General features: G+C 34.1%; 2 protein-coding genes across 2 annotated transcripts; one reads left to right on the top strand and one right to left on the bottom strand.

Annotated features, from left to right (window-relative positions):
- Window positions 1–14,902: 14,902 nt before the first annotated feature.
- LOC105790046 (pentatricopeptide repeat-containing protein At4g20090) lies at window positions 14,903–16,357 on the top strand. The gene has a single exon (XM_012617442.2). It carries the CDS (start codon window positions 14,903–14,905, stop codon window positions 16,355–16,357), a length of 1,455 nt encoding a protein of 484 aa, XP_012472896.1.
- A 712-nt stretch (window positions 16,358–17,069) lies between these two features.
- On the bottom strand, window positions 17,070–21,606 carry LOC105790054 (tRNase Z TRZ2, chloroplastic). The gene is made up of 8 exons (XM_012617453.2): window positions 21,054–21,606; window positions 20,151–20,313; window positions 20,008–20,078; window positions 19,356–19,451; window positions 19,164–19,277; window positions 18,347–18,415; window positions 18,189–18,263; window positions 17,070–17,395 (listed from the first exon to the last, which is right to left on the bottom strand). The coding sequence occupies exons 1-8, from the start codon at window positions 21,474–21,476 to the stop codon at window positions 17,306–17,308; spliced, it is 1,101 nt and encodes a 366-aa protein (XP_012472907.1). The 5' UTR covers window positions 21,477–21,606; the 3' UTR covers window positions 17,070–17,305.
- Window positions 21,607–23,239: the final 1,633 nt, after the last annotated feature.

Here is a 23,239-nt window from a genome sequence, read left to right as displayed (position 1 = left end):
AGGGGGAAGAATTGTAACAACCTGATAGTCACGAATGTCAGAAAATGCATTTTCGAGACTCCGTTTTTGTAAATTAAACTCGTAAATATTTATTAGAAATATTATTTACGAAGTTAGTTGTGTGGTTAATTAGGTTTTGGTTAGGTGAATTTGCATGAATAAATAGTAATTAGGTAAAATGACTAAATTGCATAAAGGGTGAAAGTTGAATTATAGATTAAAGAAAAATTAAAGGGACTAAAGAATAATTATGCCATTGGCATTAAATGAGGTGGCGTAAGATTATATTATTATATAATAATATATTATATTATTATAATAAAACAAATAAATAAAAAGAAAAAAGAAATAGAAAAAGAAAGAAAGAAACAGAGAAAGGCAAACCAAACACAGAGAAAAAGAAAGAAAAGAAAGAAGGAAGGAAAAATTAAGGTTTCAAAGTTCCAAGCTCAATTGGTTAGTCAATTTAGTCCATTTTCTTGTAATTTTTATTTTTTTGGAATCCCGGTATTAAATACTATCCGACCCATGTCAAAATTTTAGAAATTATTAAGTTTTTTAGTGATGTCTTTGTTCAGTAATTTTAGTATTAGAGATTAAATTGATAGATTTTAAGTTAGAAATGAAAAGGATTGAATTGTAGAATAAATTGTAAATTTTGAGTAATAGAGACTAAATTGTTAAAATTTCAAAATTTAGGGATTTAAGTAAAATTAGGAGTTAAATTTAGTTGAAAGTGGAATTTGTATGAAAATATAAGATTAATTGTAAAGAAATAAAGTTAGTCTCAGTTTAGGGACTAAATTGGAATTTAGACAAATATTGAGTAAGAATTTAATATTCAATATGAAATTGAATATTGTATGGTATTGATGAATTTTAATTGTTTGAATTCCGTAGCTAATGTCGTACCAGAACCCTCGACTAAAAAGGAAAAAGATAAAGCCGACGAGGAATAGGTCGAAATTTTCGGTTAGATTTCTATAATCCGAATTTAGTTGTTACTTGTTCTAATTCAATTTAATGTATATGGTTAAGTGTTGAGGTGAGAATTATTGTGTTTTGCAATTGAAATGGATTGATTTAGTATGTGATAAATTTATTGTATTTATATTGATTGAAATGGTATATATATCGAATATATTGATTATTTGAATTGAAATGAATGTTGGTTGTATTTGAAAAGTGAATTGAAACCCTATTAACTGTGTCGGACTGAGTCGGATATAGATGGCATGCCATAGGATTGGAAAAGTTCAGGGATTTCTTCGACTTCGAGTCGATGAGACATTGGGTGTCAAATTATTACTTCGGATATATTCGATGAGGCACTGGGTGCCAATTTACTTCGGTTTAGCCGAAGAGACACTGGGTGTCAATTTACTACTTCAAATTATCCAATGAGGCATTGAGTGCCAAACTGGTGCGTTTTGGTTGGAATCCGTGTATCCGTCCGAGTTTGAGTCGTGTTAATAGGGGTAAATGAATAAATAAGTTCTATAATTGATATTGAAATGGTATGGTATGAGAAATAGAAATGAAATAGTGAATTGAGTGTGAAATGAATAAAGCAATTGTATAAATGAAATGTGAGTTAAATTGTGAAAAGCTATTCCTATAGCAAGTGATGAAAATTGAGTATTGTATAGTTTTAAATGTTCAATTGTGCTTAACATTTTATTATACATATTATATTGTTTTATCTTTAAATATTTGGATTATAGAAATACCACTGAGTTATACTCAGTGTACGGTTTTGTTTTCCGTGCGCAAGTTAGGTACTTAATTTGGATCGCCGATTCAGCATCCAACAACGGTCCCGAACTCAAACGTGGTGATATTTTATCCTTTTGTGTCGGCATGTACCTAGGGTGTCTAAATAATAATTTTTTTGTGGGTTGATTGTAAAGTAAATGGGATTATAAGTTTAATATTGGTTGGTTATATACATATAATATGTGTTTATGTTTGAGGTCATATTATGGCATATTTTAAGTTAATGCTAAAATGAACATGATTTAGGTAAAATAGGTTAAATTTGGCATGTTTACAAGTTGGATTTGAATGATGTTCTATTGATATTTTTTATTGATATAATTGTGGTACCTATGAGGGTATATTGGTTAGGAACCTAGGATGATTGTTATGACATGTTTTGGATGTGTTAGATTGTGTTTTGAAATTATGTATGTTTGATCGGTAATGCTCTAAAACCCTATTCCGGTAATAGATGTGAGTTAGGGGTGTTACACAAACAATGTCATTCCACCTTCATACCACGAGTTCTAATTGCCTCCGGCATTAGCAAACTGTTAAGAAATGACAGCAACCAAAGGCTTCAACTTAAGCATCCTTCGCCAATTCCAGCTACTCATTGAAGTAGAGTCACATCTAGAAAACTCTTACCCTTTAACACATATTCACTAACCCAAGCGATCCAAAGAGACCCCTTTCCTGCAAGCAAGGCACGAATAAGCTACAAAATACAAGTTTGATTCCATTCTACCGCATTTTTTAGTCTCAAGCCCCCCTCAGATTTAGGTAAATAAATCACCTTCCAACAAACACGAGTCCCTCGACCCGAGCCAACCTTCCCTTTCCAAAAAAAGCTAAGACAAAATTGACAAACCTTCTTAAGAACACTTAGGCATTAGAAATTGATGATTCTAATAGGCTTACATGCTAAAGATCACAGCCTTAATGAGTTGCAGTTTACCAGTATAACTCAAGTGCTTAGTAAACCACCCTTGAATCCTGTCCAGAATCCTATTGGTTAAAGCAGTACAGTCAAACTGAGACAACTTTCAAGAAACAAAAGGAACACCAAGGTACCTCATTGGCAGCCTACCAACTTTAAACCCTGTGCAAGTAGTTATGAAAGCCAACTCCTCTTGAGGCACCCCAGCAACAAACAATTCACTTTTGGAAGTGTTGAGTTGCAACCCAGAAAGCAAGTAAAACTGTCGAATAACACAATAAATACTAGCCATCGAATAAGTAGTACCCTTAGAAAAAATAAAAAGATCATCGGCAAATATGAGATAAGTCAACCGCACTCGAAGACACTTAGGATGATACTTGAAGAGAGCATTTATGGTAGCAACATCCAATAGTCTGAATAACACATCCATTGCAAGCACAAAGAGGTAAGGAGAAAGAGGATCTCCTTGCCTAATATCTCTCCTCCCTCGAAAGAACCCCACAAGGCTTCCATTAAGGGAGATAAATAATCGAGGGTTAGTTAAGCAAACTTCAATCCACTTCAAGAATTTTTTAAGGAACCCTTGAGCTTTAAGTACTTAAAGCAAAAAGCCCCAGTGCAAAGAATCAAACGCCTTTTGACGATCAACCTTCAAGGCACATCTAGGAGAAATATGTCTTCTACCATACCCTCGCATTAGCTCATGAGCCAACATAGTATTATCAGTGATACTACGCCCTCTAACAAAGGCACTCTGATTATTAGAAATCAAAGCAGGCAGAAAATGAGTCAATCTATTAACCAAAACCTTGGTTATGCATTTATAAACTAAGTTGCAACAAGAAATAGGCCAAAAATCATTTACATAACTAGGATTATCACACTTGGGAACCAAGGAAAATGAAGTAGCATTAAAGGTAGCCAAGAAAGTGAAAGATGCAAAAAAATACTGAACAACCTCAAGAAAACTAGGCTTCACTATACCCCATGCAGATTTGTAGAAGAAAGCTGTGAAACCGTCGGGACCAGGGGCTTTCTCATTCCCCTGCCCAAAAATAGTTGTCTTTATCTCCTCATTGGTAATAGGGCTAGTCAACACAAGATGAGCATCATTAGACAATTTAGGTAGTAACTCTTGAAGCAAAAAATCTGGACACTCAACAACATTAGAATCAACTGCACCGAGAAGATTATGATAAAACACCAAAAACTCTACAGTAATTTGATCAAAAGATTCCAACCGATTACCAGTTGCATCAAAAAGAGAAGTAATAGTGTGCTTATTCCTCTTAATTGCAACAATACTATGAAAAAAATTGAATGTTTTGATCCCCCTGTAACACCCCTTACCCGAGACCATCACCGGAATCGAGTACGAGATGTTATCCGACTTAACTTACCAATTCGAAGCATAAAAATTTGCTTTTAAAATTAAATTCACTATTCACAGCAAAACTGTCCATCTGCACGACTGTCACTAATTTAATTATATCTTGAGTTACAAAACTAGAAATTTAAATCCGTAAATTTTCCCTAAAACTAGACTCATATACCTTCTTACCATAAAATTTTTAGGATTTTTAGTAAGCCAATTAGTACAGTTTATTCATTGAAGTATCCCCTGTTTCACTACTCGACATTTCTGATCTCTTGGAACTAAAAATCAATCATCTCATTCTACAGAATTCATATAAGGTTAAAATTTATTTATTTTGAAAATAGACTCACTATGGAATCTAGACATATAAATTATTACCTATAATTATTTCTGTGAAATTTATAATGATTTTCTAAAGTCGAACATGAGACTTCAAAAACTATTTTGACCCTATCACACTAAAGTTCAAATATCTCAGAATATAAAATTCCTTTTCCTATACCGTTTCTTTCATGTAAAAATAGACTTGATAAGCTTTAATTCTATATATCATTCACTCTCTAATTCCATTTCTACTATTTATGGTGATTTTTCACATTCAGGTCACTGCTGCTGTCAAAGAAACTGCTTCTTTGTATTAACTACCATTTACACATATATAACACCAAAACATAATCTTTACTAACCATTTCAATAGCTAATCTTAGCCATATCATATGAACATACTCAAAATGATTAAGACTCTATACATGCCATAGTTTTAAACATTCTGAAAAACACATAATACCGAGATGGTTATGATAGTGTGATACGCGCTCCGACGATCCCAAATTCGAGCAAGCTTAAATCACTATAAAACAAAGGAAAGAAAGAAAGGTGTAAGCTACAATTAGCTTAGTAAGTTACATGTAAACAATAAGTACTCATTTAATAATTGACATTTCTCTCATACAACTAATCAAACATTTCTTAGCAATTTCAATCACTTACACATGCATAATCTTACCCATTTCACTCGCACATGCACTCATACACCTAACATTTATCACATCTGCTCATTTTTTTAAAACGTACCTGCATACACATTTCATTTCATATTCACTTTAATTCATTATTAATCTCGTTGAACACTCGGAATATACACAGATACGTAGAGATTTAGCACATAAGTGCCACACTGATATGTAGCCGAAGCTACCATTGTTATGTAGCCGGTTACCATGAAATGTAGCCAAGCTACCACCGATCAATAACACCGAAATGTCCACGGCCTGCTCACACAAGCTGTCAGTGTCTGCAACACATGCTAGATCACCCAGCACCCGAGACTCATCAGTAACATCAGAATGTACCGATCTCTAGTGACATGTCACTTGTATCCACTTCTATTCCTAAGTTCAACCGGAATTTACACTTAACACTTTATTTTAAACACTTTATCACTTAAATAATTCATGAATAATTTTCCTTCCACATTCAATATTAATTCACATGTCAAATATAATTCACAATTTATAAAATATAACTATTATTTACACGTAACTTACCTCGGATGCAAAACGACTATTTTTGTAATTTAGTCGATAACTTTCTCTTTTCCCCGATCACTTCCACTATTTCTTCTTTCTTGATCTATATTAACACAATTTAATACATTTTATCATATTCCATTCAAATACAATTCATACACAACATGTTGGCAAATTTACATTTTTTTCCCATAACTTTTCAAAAATTCCATTTTTGTCCCAAAGCTCGTAAAAATAAAATTCACTAAATTCTTATATTTCAAACTTCACTAAATCATATTTCATACTCATAACAGCCCTAAATTTCACAAAATCACAACTTTATGCACACTTTACCATCCTTCACAATTTAGTCCTTTTTCAACATTTTCATCGAAATTCATCTAGTAAATCTTGTAATTAACACTTCAAACATTCATTATCTAACATCACTAATCAATTTACAATTATATCATGAATGGGTCAATTTTTAAACTTTAACTTCATTTAAATTAAATGGTAGAAACATGAAATTCAAGCATCAATAAGCATAAAAATACGAAAATAATTAAAAACGGGGCAAGAAATCACTTACAATTGAGCTTAGAAAGATCAAGAACCCTAACTATGGTGACATGAATGTTTTTTGGCAGCAAACTCTGATTTTGAAGAAGATGGACTCTTATTTTCTCTTTATTTTGTCTTTTTCTCAATTTAGACAAAAATGCCCTTGACCCATTACTTAGATATTTTTTTTTCTAGAATTACCCTTTTGTGTCCATATCAATAATTTATGGTCTAGTTGCCACATAAACACTTCCAATTACATGCAATAATTCAATTAAGTCATTTAATCACTAATTAGACACACTTTGCATTTTTCTCAATTTAGTCCTAAAAATTCAATCAGGCACTAAATCATTAAAATTTCCTATCCATATTTTCACACAATATTTCAATCAATCGGAAATTAATAAAACTTTATAAAATTAAACTATTTCACTTCAGATTTGTGGTTACAAAACTACTATTCCGATTAGGCCCTATTTCGGGCTATCACAATTCTCCCCCCTTAGGGATTTTCGTCCCCGAAAATCTTACCAGTGAATAAGTTGGGATATTGTTTCCTCATAGCCTCCCCAGTTTCCCATGTTGCCTCTTTCAGTCCATGTTGTTGCCATAACACTTTCACTAAAGCAATTTCTTTGTTTCTCAATTGTTTTACTTTTCGTGCCAAGATTCGAATCGGCTCTTCTTCGTATGTCATATCCGATCGAATTTCCACTTCAATCGGTGAAATCACATGCGATGGGTCTGATCGATATCGCCCCAACATAGAAACATGAAACACATTATGAATTCTTTCTAATTCCGGTGGTAAAGACAATCGATAAGCCACTGGACCAACTCTTTCTATCACTTCATACGGACCAATAAATCTTGGACTTAATTTACCTTTACGGCCAAATCTCAACATTTTCTTTCATGGAGACACTTTCAAAAATACTTTATCACCCACTTGAAACTCAATCTCTTTTCTTTTCAAGTCCGCATACGACTTCTGTCGATCCGATGCAACTTTCAAACAATCACAAATTATCTTCACTTTTTCTTCGGTTTCTTTTACCAAATCAACTCCATGTAACTGATTTTCATTAAGTTCAGTCCAATATAATGGAGTCCGACACTTTTGTCCATACAACGCTTCATAAGGTGTCATTTTTTTGCTCTATTGATAACTATTATTATATGCAAATTCCACCAAAGGTAAATATCTTTCCCAATTACCTTCAAATTCCAATACACAACATCTCAACATGTCTTCGAGTATTTAAATTACTCTTTCAGACTGTCCATCGGTTTGGGGGTGGAATGCTGTACTAAAATTCAATTTAGTACCCAATGCCTTTTGTAATTTCTTCCAAAACCTTGAAGTCAACCGTGGATCTCTATCAGATATAATAGACATAGGCATACCATGTAATTGGACTATCTCAGCAATATACAACTCAGCTAACTTGTCAAGTGAAAAACTCATTCGTACAGGAATAAAATGAGCTGACTTAGTCAATCGATCAACTATCACCCAAATTGAGTCTTTCTTTTTCGGTGACAATGGCAATCCGGAAACAAAATCCATAGTAATTCTATCCCACTTCCACTCCGGCACCATAATAGGTTAAAGTAACCCTGAAGGTACTTGGTGTTCAGCTTTTACTTGTTGGCACACTAAACACTTTGTCACATACTCAGAGATATCTCGTTTCATACCCGGCCACCAATATAATTTCTTCAAATCATTGTACATTTTTACACTACCGGGGTGAACTGCCAAACAACTATCATGTGCTTCTTGCAAAATTTTTTGAATTAAATCAACATTTTTTGGAACACATACTCTGTCACGAAACTTTAAACATCCATCTGAATCAACCCGAAAATCAGAATTATCGTCCAGTGCACATTGAGTCTTTTTTCTTTGCAATTCATTATCCACTTTTTGAGCCTCACAAATTTCTTGAAGAAACAATGGTCTACCTTTTAACTCTGCAAACAATGATCCATCTTCAATCAATGTTAATCTTGTATTCAAAGCTCTCAAAGAAAATAGAGACTTTCTACTCAAAGCATCAGCAACTATATTGGCGTTTCCCGGATGATAATCTATCACAAGTTCATAATCTTTCATCAATTCCAACCATCTTCGTTGCCGCAAATTCAGATCTTTTTGTGTCATAACATATTTCAAACTTCTATGATCTGTAAAAACACGACATTTCTCACCATACAAATAATGACGCCAAATCTTCAAAGCAAAGACAATAGCAGCCAACTCCAAATCATGGGTAGGATAATTTCGTTCATGCGCTTTTAATTGTCGAGAAGCATACGCTATCACTTTTCCTTCTTGCATCAATACACATCCGAGCCCATTTAACGACGCGTCACTATAAAAAACAAATTCTTTTCCTAACTCGGGTTGCACTAACACTGGTGCCTCAGTTAAACACTTCTTTAATTTCTCAAAACTTTGTTGACACTCCTCAGTCCATTCGAACTTAACATCTTTTTGCAACAATTTTGTTATCGGTGAAGCTATCATCGAAAAACCTTCTACAAATCGACAGTAATATCCGGCTAAGCCAAGAAAACTCCTAACTTCAGATACATTTCTTGGAGGCTTCCATTCAACTATTGCCGATATCTTATTTGGATCCACTCGAATGCCATCTCCCGAGACAATATGCGCCAAAAATCCAACTTCACTGAGCCAAAATTCACTTTTGCTAAATTTAGCAAACAATTTCTTTTCTCGCAGAGTCTGTAGCACAATTCTTAAATGTTCGGCATGCTCAGCTTCACTTCGGGAATAAATAAGAATATCATCTATAAACACCACCACAAATTTATCCAAATAGAGCCGAAAAATCCGATTCATCAAATCCATAAAAATAGCTGGAGCATTAGTCAGACCAAAAGGCATTGCAAGAAACTCATAGTGGCCATACCGGGTTCTGAAAGCAGTCTTTGGCACATCTAACTCTTTAACTCTTAATTGGTAATATCCGAATCTCAAATCAATTTTGGAAAACACTGTGGCATCCTTTAACTGATCAAACAAGTCATCTATTCGGGGCAATGGATACTTACTCTTCACTGTCACTTTGTTAAGTTGAAGATAATCAATACACAATCTCAATGTCCCATCCTTTTTCTTCACAAATAGCACATGAGCACCCCACGGAGAGTAACTTGGTCTTACAAATCTTTTATCTGTCAACTCTTATAATTGCACTTTTAATTCTTTTAATTCGGTTGGTGCCATTCTGTAAGGAGCAATCGATATTGGAGAAGCACCTGGCATTACTTCAATACCAAACTCTACTTCTCTAATTAGAGGCAAACCTGGCAACTCTTCTGGGAACATATCTAAATATTCACATACCACTGGCACTGATTCGATCTTTGTTTCAGACACTTTTGTATTCAACACATAAGCAAGATATGCTTCACAACCATTTTTCAAACATTTCTTAGCAGACATGGCAGAAATCACAATTGGCATTACATTTGACTTATCTGTTTCAACCCGAAGAACTGTATCACTACTACACTTCAACTCAAGAATTTTCTGACTACAATCTATCTTGGCCTTATGCAATGTCAACCAATCCATTCCCAAAATAACATCAAATTCATCAAATGGAAACAACATTAAGTTGTCAGGGAAACACTGACCTTGTATCATCAAAGAACAATTTTTGCATATTTTATCAACTATCACATGTTTGCCTAAAGGATTCGACACTTTAACCACATACTCAGTCAATTCAACACACAAATTCTTATCAGACACTAAATTCATGCATACATACGAGTGAGTAGAACCAGGATCAATCAATGCAAGAACATTAGTGTCGTAAAGAGAAAATATACCAGTGATCACATCAGGGGAATATGCTTCCTCTCTAGCTCGGATGGCATAAGCTCTCGCTGGAGCTCTCGCTTCAGATCTTACAGTAGTGTCTTTTGTTACACCTTTACCACTAGTTCCAATCCCCACATTTCTCGGTGGTCTTCCTCTAGTAGTCACACTGCTCGATCTCACATTCTGAAACTTTTCTATCTCTTCCCTTTCTGGACAATCTTTCACAAAATGATCTTGAGATCCACATTTAAAACATGCTCGGCTGATTAAATAACATTCCCCCAAATGTCGTTTTCCACAATGTTGACATTCCGGTCTAGTAGGTTTAACACTACCTACACTTGCCATAGAAGTCACTTGAGCTTTAGAACTTGAATATTGTCTTCCTCGATCTCTTTGGAAATTCACACTAGAAGTATTCGATCGAGTATTCATTTCTCTAGACTTCTTCGCTTGAGACTGAAATGACTTGCCCATTGATCTTTTTCTTACATCTCTTGCTTCACTTTCCACCTTTCTTTTCTCTTTGCTCAATTCTTCAGCCTTGATAGCTCTTTCAACTAGTACCACTAACTCTTTAACTTCAAGGATTCCCACTAACAATCGGTTATCCTCGTTTAATCCATCTTCAAACCTTTTGCACAATGTAGCTTCATTAGATACACACTCTTGGGCATACTTGCTTAATTTGACAAATTCTCGTTCATATTCGGCTACCGTCATACGCCCTAGTTTTAATTCAAGAAACTCTTTTCTCTTTTGATCAATGAAACGCTAACTTACATACTTCTTTCGGAATTCTTCTTGAAAGAAATCCCATGTAACTTTCTCTTTAGGCACCACTAACACTAAAGTTTTCCACCAATTATAAGTTGAATCCCTCAACAATGATATAGCACATTTGAGACTTTCTTTTGGAGTACAAGATAATTCATCCAACACTCTGATGGTATTATCAAGCCAGAACTCTGCTCTTTCAAGATCATCATTTACATTAGGTCGGAACTCTTCGGCTCCATACTTTTGAATTTTGTCCACTGGAGGCTTTGACAATCTTAACACTTCAGTTTGTTGAGGAGCTATGGGAACAGCTTGAGGAATAGGAGGGGGCGGAGGAGGTTGAGCATTAGGATTAGTTCTAACAAACTCAGTATACCAATTGCTCATCATATGGAGAAAAGCTTCCCTAGCCTCATCTCCTTGACCCTGAGTCTCGGGTCGACTTTCAACAGGCACATTACTTTGAGTATCATTAGCTGTATCTCGATTAGGATCCATTGCTATAAAAAAACATTTTAAGATGTCAGGAGTCGTCACACTATCATTATTCAATTATGGCATGTATAGATAGTCTATTACACTCGCTACGTTAGTCCGAGAATCGACTAAACCGTAGCTCTGATACCACTAAATGTAACACCCCTTACCCGAGACCATCGCCGAAATTGAGTACGAGATGTTATCCAACTTAACTTACCAATTCGGAGCATAAAAATTTGCTTTTAAAATTAAATTCACTGTTCATAGCAAAATTATCCATCTGCGTGACTGTCACTAATTTAATTATATCTCGAGCTACGAAACTTGATATTTAAATCTGTAAATTTTCCCTGAAACTAGACTCATATACCTTCTTACCATAAAATTTTTATAATTTTTGATATAGCCAATTAGTACAGTTTATTCATTGAAGTATCCCCTATTTCACTACTCGAAAGCTCTGACCTCTTGGCACTAAAAATCAATTATCTCATTATACAGAATTTATATAAGGTTAAAATTTATTTATTTTGAAAATAGACTCACTAAGGAATCTAGGAATATAAATTATTACCTATAATTCTTTCTGTGCAATTTATAATGATTTTCTAAAGTCAGAACAGGGGACTTCAAAAACCATTCTGACCCTGTCACACTAAAGTTCAAATATCTCAGAATATAAAATTCCGTTTCCTATACCGTTTCTTTCATGTAAAAATAAACTTGATAAGATTTAATTCTATATATCATTGACTCTCTAATTCCATTTCTACTATTTATGGTGATTTTTCACATTCAGGTCACTGCTGCTGTCAAAGAAACTGCTTCTTTGTATTAACTACCATTTACACATATATAACACCAAAACATAATCTTTACTAACCATTTCAATAGCTAATCTTAGCCATATCATATGAACATACTCAAAATGATTAAGACTCTATACATGCCATAGTTTTAAACATTCTGAAAAACACATAATACCGAGATGGTTATGATAGTGTGATACGAGCTCCGACGATCCCAAATTCGAGCAAGCTTAAATCACTATAAAACAAAGGAAAGAAAAAAAGGTGTAAGCTACAATTAGCTTAGTAAGTTACATGTAAACAATAAGTACTCATTTAATAATTGAAATTTCTCTCATACAACTAATCAAACATTTCTTAGCAATTTCAATCACTTACACATGCATAATCTTACCCATTTCACTTGCACATGCACTCATACACCTAACATTTATCACATCTGCTCATTCTTTTAAAACGTACCTGCATACACATTTCATTTCATATTCACTTTAATTCATTATTAATCCCGTTGAACACTCGGAATATACACAGATCGTAGAGATTTAGCACATAAGTGCCACATCGATATGTAGCCGGTTACCACCGAAATGTAGCCAAGCTACCACCGATCAATAACACCGGAAATGTCCACGGGCCTACTCACACAAGTCGTCAGTGTCTGCAACACATGCTAGATCACCCAGCACCGGGACTCAACTGTAACATCTGTAACATCGATCTCTAGTGACATGTCACTTGTATCCACTTCTATTCCTAAGTTCAACCGGAATTTACACTTAACACTTTATTTTAAACACTTTATCACTTAAATAATTCATGAATAATTTTCCTTCCACATTCAATATTAATTCACATATCAAATATAATTCACAATTTATAAAAATATAACTATTATTTACACGTAGCTTACCTCGGATGCAAAACGACTATTTTTGTAATTTAGTCGATAACTTTTTCTTTTCCCCGATCACTTCCACTATTTCTTCTTTCTTGATCTATATTAACAAAATTTAATACATTTTATCATATTCCATTCAAATACAATTCATACACAACATGTTGGCAAATTTACATTTTTTTCCCATAACTTTTCAAAAATTCCATTTTTGTCCCAAAGCTCGTAAAAAATAAAATTCACTAAATTCTTAAATTTCAAACTTCACTAAATCATATTTCATGCTCATAACAACCCTCAATTTCACAAAATCACAACTTTATGCACACTTTACCATCCTTCACAATTTAGTCCTTTTTCAACATTTTCATCGAAATTCATCTAGTAAATCTTGTAATTAACACTTCAAACATTCATTATCTAACATCACTAATCAATTTACAATTATATAATGAATGGGTCAATTTTTAAACTTTAACTTCATTTAAATTAAATGGTAGAAACATGAAATTCAAGCATCAATAAGCATAAAAATACGAAAATAATTAAAAACGGGGCAAGAAATCACTTACAATTGAGCTTAGAAAGATCAAGAACCCTAACTATGGTGACATGAATTTTTTTTGGAAGCAAACTCTGATTTTGAAGAAGATGGACACTTATTTTCTCTTTATTTTGTCTTTTTCTCAATTTGGACAAAAATGCCCTTGACCCATTACTTAGATATTTTTTTTTCTAGAATTACCCTTTTGTGTCCATATCAATAATTTATGGTCTAATTGTCACATAAACACTTCCAATTACATGCAATAATTCAATTAAGTCATTTAATCACTAATTAGACACACTTTGCATTTTTCTCAATTTAGTCCTAAAAATTCAATCAGGCACTAAATCATTAAAATTTCCTATCCATATTTTCACACAATATTTCAATCAATCGGAAATTAATAAAACTTTATAAAATTAAACTATTTCACTTCGAATTTGTGGTTACGGAACCACTATTTCGTTTAGGCCCTATTTCGGGCTATCACACCCCCTCCCTGATCTACTGCACCCAAGCTTTTTGTCGATAAAAACATGCTTTATCATCTTGCAAAACGAAAAGGTTAGCTCTCACCTAATCAATTTGACCATTTATAACTAGATCAACCCGCAACAACGCAAGTTGCAAGCTCTCCAGCTCCTTAGCCTTAGCCTTAACTCGAGTAGAAATATTACCAAAAGCCTCAGAATTGAGCATCTTCCAGATAGGCTTAAGTCTCTTAAGCTTGGTAAATAACTTCAACATAGGATCACTTACCACAATAGGCTATCAAGATTCAACAACAAACTATAAAAACCTATCATGCTTAGCCCAAAAATTAAAGAAACGAAAAGGTTTTGGCAAGGATTGCACAAGCCACTCCAACTAGATAATAGAATGACAATGATCCGAACAACCAAGAGCAACAAACTCAACCCGTGAATGAGGCAGAAACCGCAACCAAGCTACATTAACAAGAACTCTGTCAAGCTTCTTCGCAATTATTTTATCCAATTTAGTTCCTAAACTTAACAATTATTCTTATATCGAGGCCTAAACTTGGCAATTATTTCCACATTGGAACTTGATCTTTAGAGTTTTCAAGGATTAACTTGGAAAAAAAAAAGTTCAAGCCCCAATGTGGAAACAAGCTAAGTTCAGGGCCTAAATTGGATAAAAAATGTTCAGGCTCCAATTTGATAACAATTGCCAAGTTTAGATCCTAACTTGCACAAAAGAAAAAGTGATTTAACAAAACCCCAAGGACTTAAAACGACAGCGTTGAAGGCAAAGCAGTACTTTGCATTTGCCAAATGCCAAGCTTTAGGGTTCTTCTTCCTTCATCTTTGTACCTCTCCTAGAAAAACCTGGAATTTATTGATTGAATGAAATGGAGATGTATTATCTCTCCAGAAAACACCTCAATCAAAAGCTTTTCCCTAGCCCCCATTACTATCTGTCTTCTCTTCTCTTTGCCCTTTCCTCCAAATCACTCCCTCCCCTCTGTTCAACCCCCCAAACCCAGATTCTCAGTTCCCATGAACTCCACACCATTCCCACTCCCCATTCTTCAACCCCTTTCATTTCCTCATCTGTGTCTTCCCCATTTCCTTCTACACAATACCCATTTTCCAGATTTTTAAATAAACCCGATTTTAGTTGGTTTCGCGGTTTCTCAGCTTCTTCAAGAACGAATGCGAGTGGAAAGCAAGTTTCTGAGATTATCAATTTGATTCGAAGAGGTTCTAATGATTTAGAATCCAAATTGGATGCTATGAATATACGTCTTTCCGAGGTATTATTGAACACAATTTTCCGAATTTTGAATCGCGAGAAAATCCCTGCATTACGTTTCTTCAATTGGATTCGAAAATCCCATCCTGAGTTTCGTCATGACTCTGATATTTATAGTTTGGTTGTTGATAATTGTGGGAGATCAGATGATTTTGATTCTATATTCAATCTTTTAAATGATTTTAGGATTCATGGGATTTGTTTGAATCAAAAGGCTTTTAGTTATTTACCTGTTATGGTATCTAATCAAGCTGCAATGAAGGAATCTATATGCAAAACAATGGAAATATTGAACAAAATTGGTGGTTCTTGTGGTGTTACTGGTACCCATGCTTTGATTGAAATGTTATGTGCTTTAGGTTCGTTTGAAATGGCTGAATATGTGATTACAAAAACAGAGAAACGGTTATCAAATTATGGCATTTTGATCCGTTCTCGAAGCCGTAAAGGTCATTTCGAAGAAGCAAAACGAGTTCTCGATGAGATGACTGGAACCGGAATTACACCAAATTGCCAGATTTTCAACTATGTACTCGGTTGTTTACAAAAAACCGATCAAACCGACAAAGCTTGTCAACTGCTTGAATTCATGGTCGAAAATGGTTGTCCTCCTAATGCATTAACCTATGAGATATTCATATGTAATTTGTGTAGACATGGTAAATTAGATATGGCATTCGACTGGCTCAATAAAATGGAATCGAAGGGTATCGAACCTCGACCGACGACACATGCTGCTTTGATCAAGGGGTACTTCAAGTTACAGCAGTACGAACAAGCACACCAGTATGTGGTTGTTTGTAGTGATAAGTATAAGACGGTAAGCAATATGATTTACAGTTTGTTGGCTAGTCTTTATAGGAAACAGGGAAAACCGGTTATGGCACAAAGTGTGCTTTCGGAGATGATTGAAAAGGGTCTAAGTCCGAACTTTACAGTGTATATGCATGTGAGGAAGCACCTTCAGAAAATAGGGAGAGAAGATTTGGCAAGAAATTTGGAGAGTAGTTTTTCTTGCTTCATTTCACAACCAAGTGCAGTTAATGGCTGATAATTTGGCATAAATGAGCTTAGTTGAGGTCCATGAGGTAAAGCAGTGAGGAATTTTTTTTTCCCTTGATCAATCATGTACAAGTAATTTAGGGTAGAAAAAAATACATGTTACTTGATCTCGGGTGTGAGTGATGGTATGGTATGGTAGGATTTTTTAAAAAGTTTTTTTTTTTTTTTTGTGTATTGGGTCTGACATGGATACTTCAAGAGAAATAAAGTCTCGAAGCAATACATGAAACGAAGAGAAGAATGTTGCTTTGTTTGAATTGCCTTGATTTTTTTACACGAGTTCTGGATTTAGTCATTACCGTACTCTTTTAATTGTTGTACATTTTCAGTGGTAAAATCCAATTTAATGTTTATTACCTTTTATATTTTTTGAATTTTAAAATTTCAATTTTAAGCGCAGGATTGACATTAAATTTGTTAATTGTTTTTTTATTTTTTGTTAATAATATGTAACATGACATTTTAGATACAACAATCTATTATTAGTCGCATAAGATTTTAAAAATTGCAGAATTAAAATTTAATAATTATTGTTTAATCAAGATTAAAATTTAACTGTTACCATTTAATCAAATTATAAAATTAATCAAAATTTAAAATAAAAAAAAATCGTCACATTTTATAGTAGAACTTAACTTTTTCTTCTTGGCCATTGTTCGAACTTCGATTCTAAGACACAGATAATGACATTGACATTGCCATTTTAGTAAAATGGAGAAAATGTTATAAATGCTAAAATTCGTATTTCGCGAGTGAAATAAACTCCGATATCTTACATTGATAATGTAAACAAACCCCACAAAATTTAAAACCAACACACAATGTGAATAGATTTCTGTAACATTATATATATCAAAAGGAAAGATTGCACTTTTTTTTTTCCTTTCCTCTCATTTCATCTACCCTCTAATTCTTTCATGTCTGCTGACAAGACAAACTATGTGTGCATTGATTTGAAACCCTCTGTTAGAGGAACGACCTTTGCTGATAATTTAGACTGCAACTTTGAAACAGCTTGTCGAATGTCCTGCAAATATGTAAAGAATGAAACATTATACATAACTTACAGTTGGTATAACTGCCAAGACCCTTGTATTATAAGTCAAATTACATTTTGCCTCTTCTGTTCAAAAAATGAATAAATTAATCTCTGTTTGTTAGATAAAAAAACAAATTAGTCATTTTGTTAAAAATTCCATCCATTTCTACTGTTAAAATCTGATCCTTGTTCATCAGAATGAGGTATGTCTAGTTATTTTGTCAGCCACGCCAGTTTTTAATAATAGAAATGAATGAAACTTTCAATAAAAAAGATCAATTTACTTTTTGATCGAATGTACAAGGACAAATTTACCTATTTTTTTGAGTAAAGAAGACAAAATGCAATTTGACTCCTAGTATAGGAGTTTCGATAGTACTTTTACCTTGTATTCCCTCATGCATGTTAACAAAAAGATTTTATCTGATGTGTACCATTTAAATGAACTGCTACTGTATTTTAAACAGCGGAGAGTGCAGGTAAGACCATTATGTCGAAAGGAATAATTAGCTACAATTTCATTCGGTTATGTCGGGAAAAAGGAAGGAAGGAAGGAAAGAAAGAGCTGAATATTACTCGACCATGTGCATAATCTATGTTTACACATACAATATAGCATTGTCTACCATTCCATGAGATGGAATGAGCCTCGGTTCAGAATATTATTCACCAAGGAAGGTTTTAGGTCAATCCGCCTCTGCCTCCGATGTAAGAGAACAATCGCATTGTAGCATTTATGTAGAAAATGGAACAAAGACAAGTTATTCGATTAAATGCTCACCTCTATACTATAGCGGGAAGAGAAATGAGTTAACAAGACAGCTTTGTTCCTGATCCACTGAACATTTTCAATGATCTGAAATTTAAAATCGTATATCGTTAAAAGTCATTAATAATGTAGTAACAATAGAATCGGATAAAATCAAAGATCAAACATACCTCTGATAAATGTGTATGACCGTGTTGTCTTGCATGATCAATGCTATAACCATCATCAAGGAACGTTGCCTGTAAAATATATATTTCCACACCAGAAACACAAAGATTATAAATTGCAGAAAGTTGTGAATGTTGGTCCAGAGTGGGGATGCGAAAGGAATAGATGCCTTACTGGCATCTATGACCGTCATAAGGCATGCGAAACACATGCAGGCAGGAGCCTATCACAATTTATTCATGGATTTCGTTAAGTATGGTACTTGTCTCATCATATCATCCCATTGCGCTGTGTCCTTAACGCTAAGTTAGATCACAAATTATACAGTAAAAGTATCATGGAGGCCCTTATATTAAAAGTCGGATTGCATTTTGCCTCCTCTACTAAAATAATGGGCAAATTAGTCATTGTATATTAGATCAAAGAGCAAATTGGTTCTTTTGTTAAAAATTTCATCCATTCTACTGTTAAAAACTGATGTACATTAGTGTGAGGTACACGTGGCACACCATATGTCACTGTCTGGTTATTCCGTCAGCCACGGCAGTTTTTAACAGTACAAATGGATGAAATTTTTAACATGAGGACCAATTTGCTCTTTTGATCTAATATATAGGGACTAATTTGCCCATCTTCTGAGTTGAGGGGGCAAAATGCAATCTGACTCTTAGTACAAGGGCCTCAATGGTACTTTTACTCAGATTATACGAATAGTTCCAACATAAACAGGTGATATTACCACAGATGCTGTAAAAAGTATTTTCAGCATGCAGCTAACATGGGAAAGAAGATGAAAAAATTTGTATTCGGTCTATATACCTCAGTTATGAGAATTTTGGCCCTCAATGCATCCGCATTACGTGGATCAAGCATGTATTCTGCTGTTGTATCTCCTGTAAAAGCCACCTCCGGAGACAATACAATGTCTGTGATCTGCAAAGTAATGTTTCAAGTCAAATAAATGCCTAAAACTAAGGAATCAAGCCACTCTATGTTATCAAAGTCGCAGACCTCAACACCAGACTTCTTCAATTTCTCGATCTGTTTCCCTTTCAGATGAATGTACTGCTTCTTCAGCTTTTTTCTAACAGAGTATACAACATAACCCTGAAAAGAAGAAACAAATAACTTCATCTTCATCGATGTTTTTACCAAGGGAAGAAACTACGGCGCCTCATATTTTCATGCACATTTAACAAACAACTCAAAGATGGATTCACATTTTCGCCTATTTCATAGTCTCGTAAAAGTACCATGAAGGCCCTTGTAGTAGGAGTTAGATTGCGTTTTGCCCTGTCTATTCAAAAAATGAGCAAATTTGTCCTTCTACATTAACTCAAAAAAGTAAATTGGTCCTTTTTATTTGTACCGTTAAAAACTGATGTAAAAACTAATGCGGCTGATGGAATAAGCAGATAGTAACATGTGACGTGATGTTAACGTATTGGGACCAGTTTTCAACAATAAAAATGACTGAACTTTTTAACAAAAGGACTAGTTTGTACTTTGACCTAACGTACAGGGACTAATTTGTCCCTTTTATGAATAAAAAGGGCAAAATGCAATTTGACTCCAACTACTGCAGGGGCCTCCATGGTAGTTTTTACCTTCATAGTCTATATTGTCTCTTTACATAAGAAGAAGAAAAGTTAGTAAGGCATACCTGGCTTGGTATAACATGGTGAGTTCTAAATGGTCGGACAACAATGTCATTCCGTAGTTCATATGTTTCACCTGAAAAAGCCTAAAGTTATCTTCAAGAACAACATGAAAAAAAAAAAAAAAACTGTGATGAAACCAACATACCAACATCAAGTGCGACCAAATCAAGGTTTAGTTCCACTTGTCCCATTGTCCTGTGAATATCCAACAGCTTCTCCACATCTTCTTTAATACATGGAGGTACAAATACCGTCGGAGGCTTTAAGTTATACAAACCACGGCTAGCCACATACATCGGCAGCCCACCCTGAGCAAGTAAACACCATATCAGATTATAGTAATACATAAACTTTGAGCTAACCTTAACAACTGAAATTGCACATGATATTCAAATAAGTCATGCTTTAAGTAGTACAGAACACAGCTAGCAGCATACATTGGCAGCCCACCCCGAGGCAGTATACACTGCATCAGATTATAGTAATGCCTTAAACTTAGAATTTGAGCTAACCTAAAAGTGTACATAATTTTCAAATAACTCATGCTACAAACCACAGCTAGCTACTTACATTGGCAGCCTATCTTACTCGGACTCGGGTGTGAGTGTTGCATACAGGTATGTATTCAGCACAATGACCAGGTTTTCAATGTTTTTCCTTGTATCCATGTGTCATTCAAGAAATACGAAGAGTTGGACTAACATAGTTGGCAGCCCACCTTGAGCCCGTCAACACCATATGAGATTATAATAATAACCAGAGCTTAAATTTTAAGCTAAGCCAAAACAACAGAAAGTATACATGATTTTCAAATAACCCATGCTTTAAGTTGTACAAACCATGGCTAGAGCAACATACATTGCACAGCCCACCCTGAGTCAGGAAACAACATATGAGATTATAGTAATACCCAGAGCTTAAAATTTGAGCTAAACCAAATAAACTGAAAGTATACATGATTTCCAAATAACTCAAGTACAAGCAATGGAATTTCTAGCAAATTTGACCACAAAAACACCATCTTTTTTGGCCAAATTATGGAACTTACAATGTGGTCAAGATGAGCATGAGTGATGAAAACAAAATTCTGATGAATAGCACGAGCAGGGCACCTCCCGATATCAAAAGCAGACTTCAATTCAGGGACTATGACACAGGTTTCATGGCCACCAATAGAGAGTCCTTCAATGAAGTAGCCTTCAACTTCAATACCCTTTCTCGTGACAGCAGCTCTGGCTTTACGGTACTCTTCTTCTTCATCTATAGCACGGCTGATGGTTGATAAATAGCCGGAGGTTTTGAGGGATTTAAAGGGGCTGGCTTGGGTTTGGAAAGAGAGGCTTTTGTGGGGTGGATGAGGTGGATAAATGGGATGGTGGAATGGGAAAATTGAAGGGATTTTGGAGGGTACAATGGGGAGAGAGACTTGCATTTCTTGTTTATTTGAGATGGAATTGAAGGGAAACTGCATATAAATTTTGAAAAAAAAATGTTTTGATCGGCGAGTGAAGAAAATGAGTGGGAGTTTTATCGGTTTCACTGTTTCGTTCTTTGTTTTCGAGCGCTTTATCAGGGAAGACAACCAAAACGCTACGTTTCGGAAGTCAGGGATTTTCTTTTTTTACAATGATAAGAAAACCTTTTTAATATCTGTTAATTTAGAAAATTTAGCAAATTAGTCTTTGTTAAAAATATTGAAAAAAAAAAAAGATATGCATTAATCTTCTCTCATTACAAGTGTCTTATCTTCTCAATACTGGAAATGCAAAATTTATTGCTTCCTCTATTTTGCTCACCTTCTTCTTTGCTCTGATAGCCCTATTCTCATTGTTTCAGCCTCGTCAAACACAAACAAAAACAACCCTTTTTGGTTTCTCTCTAGTTTAATTGTTTCGGTTCTAGACCCAAACCCATATAATTTTGTTCTTCTTTTCTTTTAGATTTTGTTTAGTCTTTTTACCAGGTTGCGCTTTCCAGTTCAAACCCTGATTTTAAATAACAAAATTTGTATATATTTATTTTAGATTGAGATTCTAACTCAAATTAAAATTTTTAGTTTTTGGTTTTTCGACCTGCTTTTCTATTAAATTACTTTTTTGTCTTTAAATCTTTTCTTAAAAGTAATTTTTTGGACAACAATCATAATTACTATCCAAATTTTCACAAATACCTTTCAGAAGTAATGGTAAGCTAACCTTCAATGTGTGGGTGGTGGGTTAACGAGTTAGGTTGGGGAGATTTTTTATTTTACTTTTTCTGAGTTTCTATCATGTGAAAACATATGTCTTAATTTTAGATTAGATGGTGCCATAGAAAATCCACATGTGTATATTTTATTTTTAATTTTTTATTTTCATTTTATCACGTCATATTTTTAGACAAAAATGTTAATGTCTTTAATTATTGTTATTACTTGTTCACTTTCAAAATTAGTAAAGATTAAATTTTTTTGGTTTTTTGACGGATACTACTTTACCAAAAAACTTTATTTTCCATTAACTTTTTGGGTAAACCACACCCAATGTCACTAAATTATTAGTAAGTTTACGTTTTAAACATTTAACTCAACTTCAAAAAGTTACAAAATGGTTACTAAACTATTCAGAAGATTCCATTTAAGTCACCTAGCTATTAAAATCGTTCTTGTATAGTCTTCTCTGTTCATACCATCTACCCCAATAGAAAGTTCTCCTTTCCCTTATCTTCTACAGTTCAAACTTTTTTTCATGAAACAACTTCGAACATAACTAATCTACAAACCAAAATCCAAACAGCTTTATTCTCCGGTTTCCAACACTAATCATCAGATCGACTTAGATCTAAGATATGTTCTTTTACTCGTCGATTGATACTGATTCATCATATCGATCATTGAATCGTTATTCAGAGCTCACTAACCAGACTTTTAAAAGGAACGTAACAACCCAGTTGACTTAAAAAAAGCTTTTGAATAGGTAAGTGACTTAAATAAAATCTTTTGAATAGTTTAGTGATAATTTTGTAACTTTTTGAAATTAAATGACTAAAATATAAACTTACTAACAGTTTAGTGACCTTGTATGTAGTTTACCCAAAGTTGTTTTAGGTTAATATAAAAAATTCCAGTATATAATATGGATCTGATTTGGACAAAGCCCATTAAAAAGCTCCAAATTCAAAACCCAAAATATATAAGCCCAATAGAAAATTGTCCGGTCACCCGATAAATTAAACCCGAATTCTCCTTACCCCGCC

The sequence above is a fragment of the Gossypium raimondii genome, chromosome 7 (assembly GCF_025698545.1).
Source record: "Gossypium raimondii isolate GPD5lz chromosome 7, ASM2569854v1, whole genome shotgun sequence".
Classification (NCBI taxonomy): Eukaryota; Viridiplantae; Streptophyta; class Magnoliopsida; order Malvales; family Malvaceae; genus Gossypium; species Gossypium raimondii.
The sequence above is the reverse complement of the archived record's forward strand: the minus strand, read 5'-3'. Positions and strand labels throughout refer to the sequence as shown.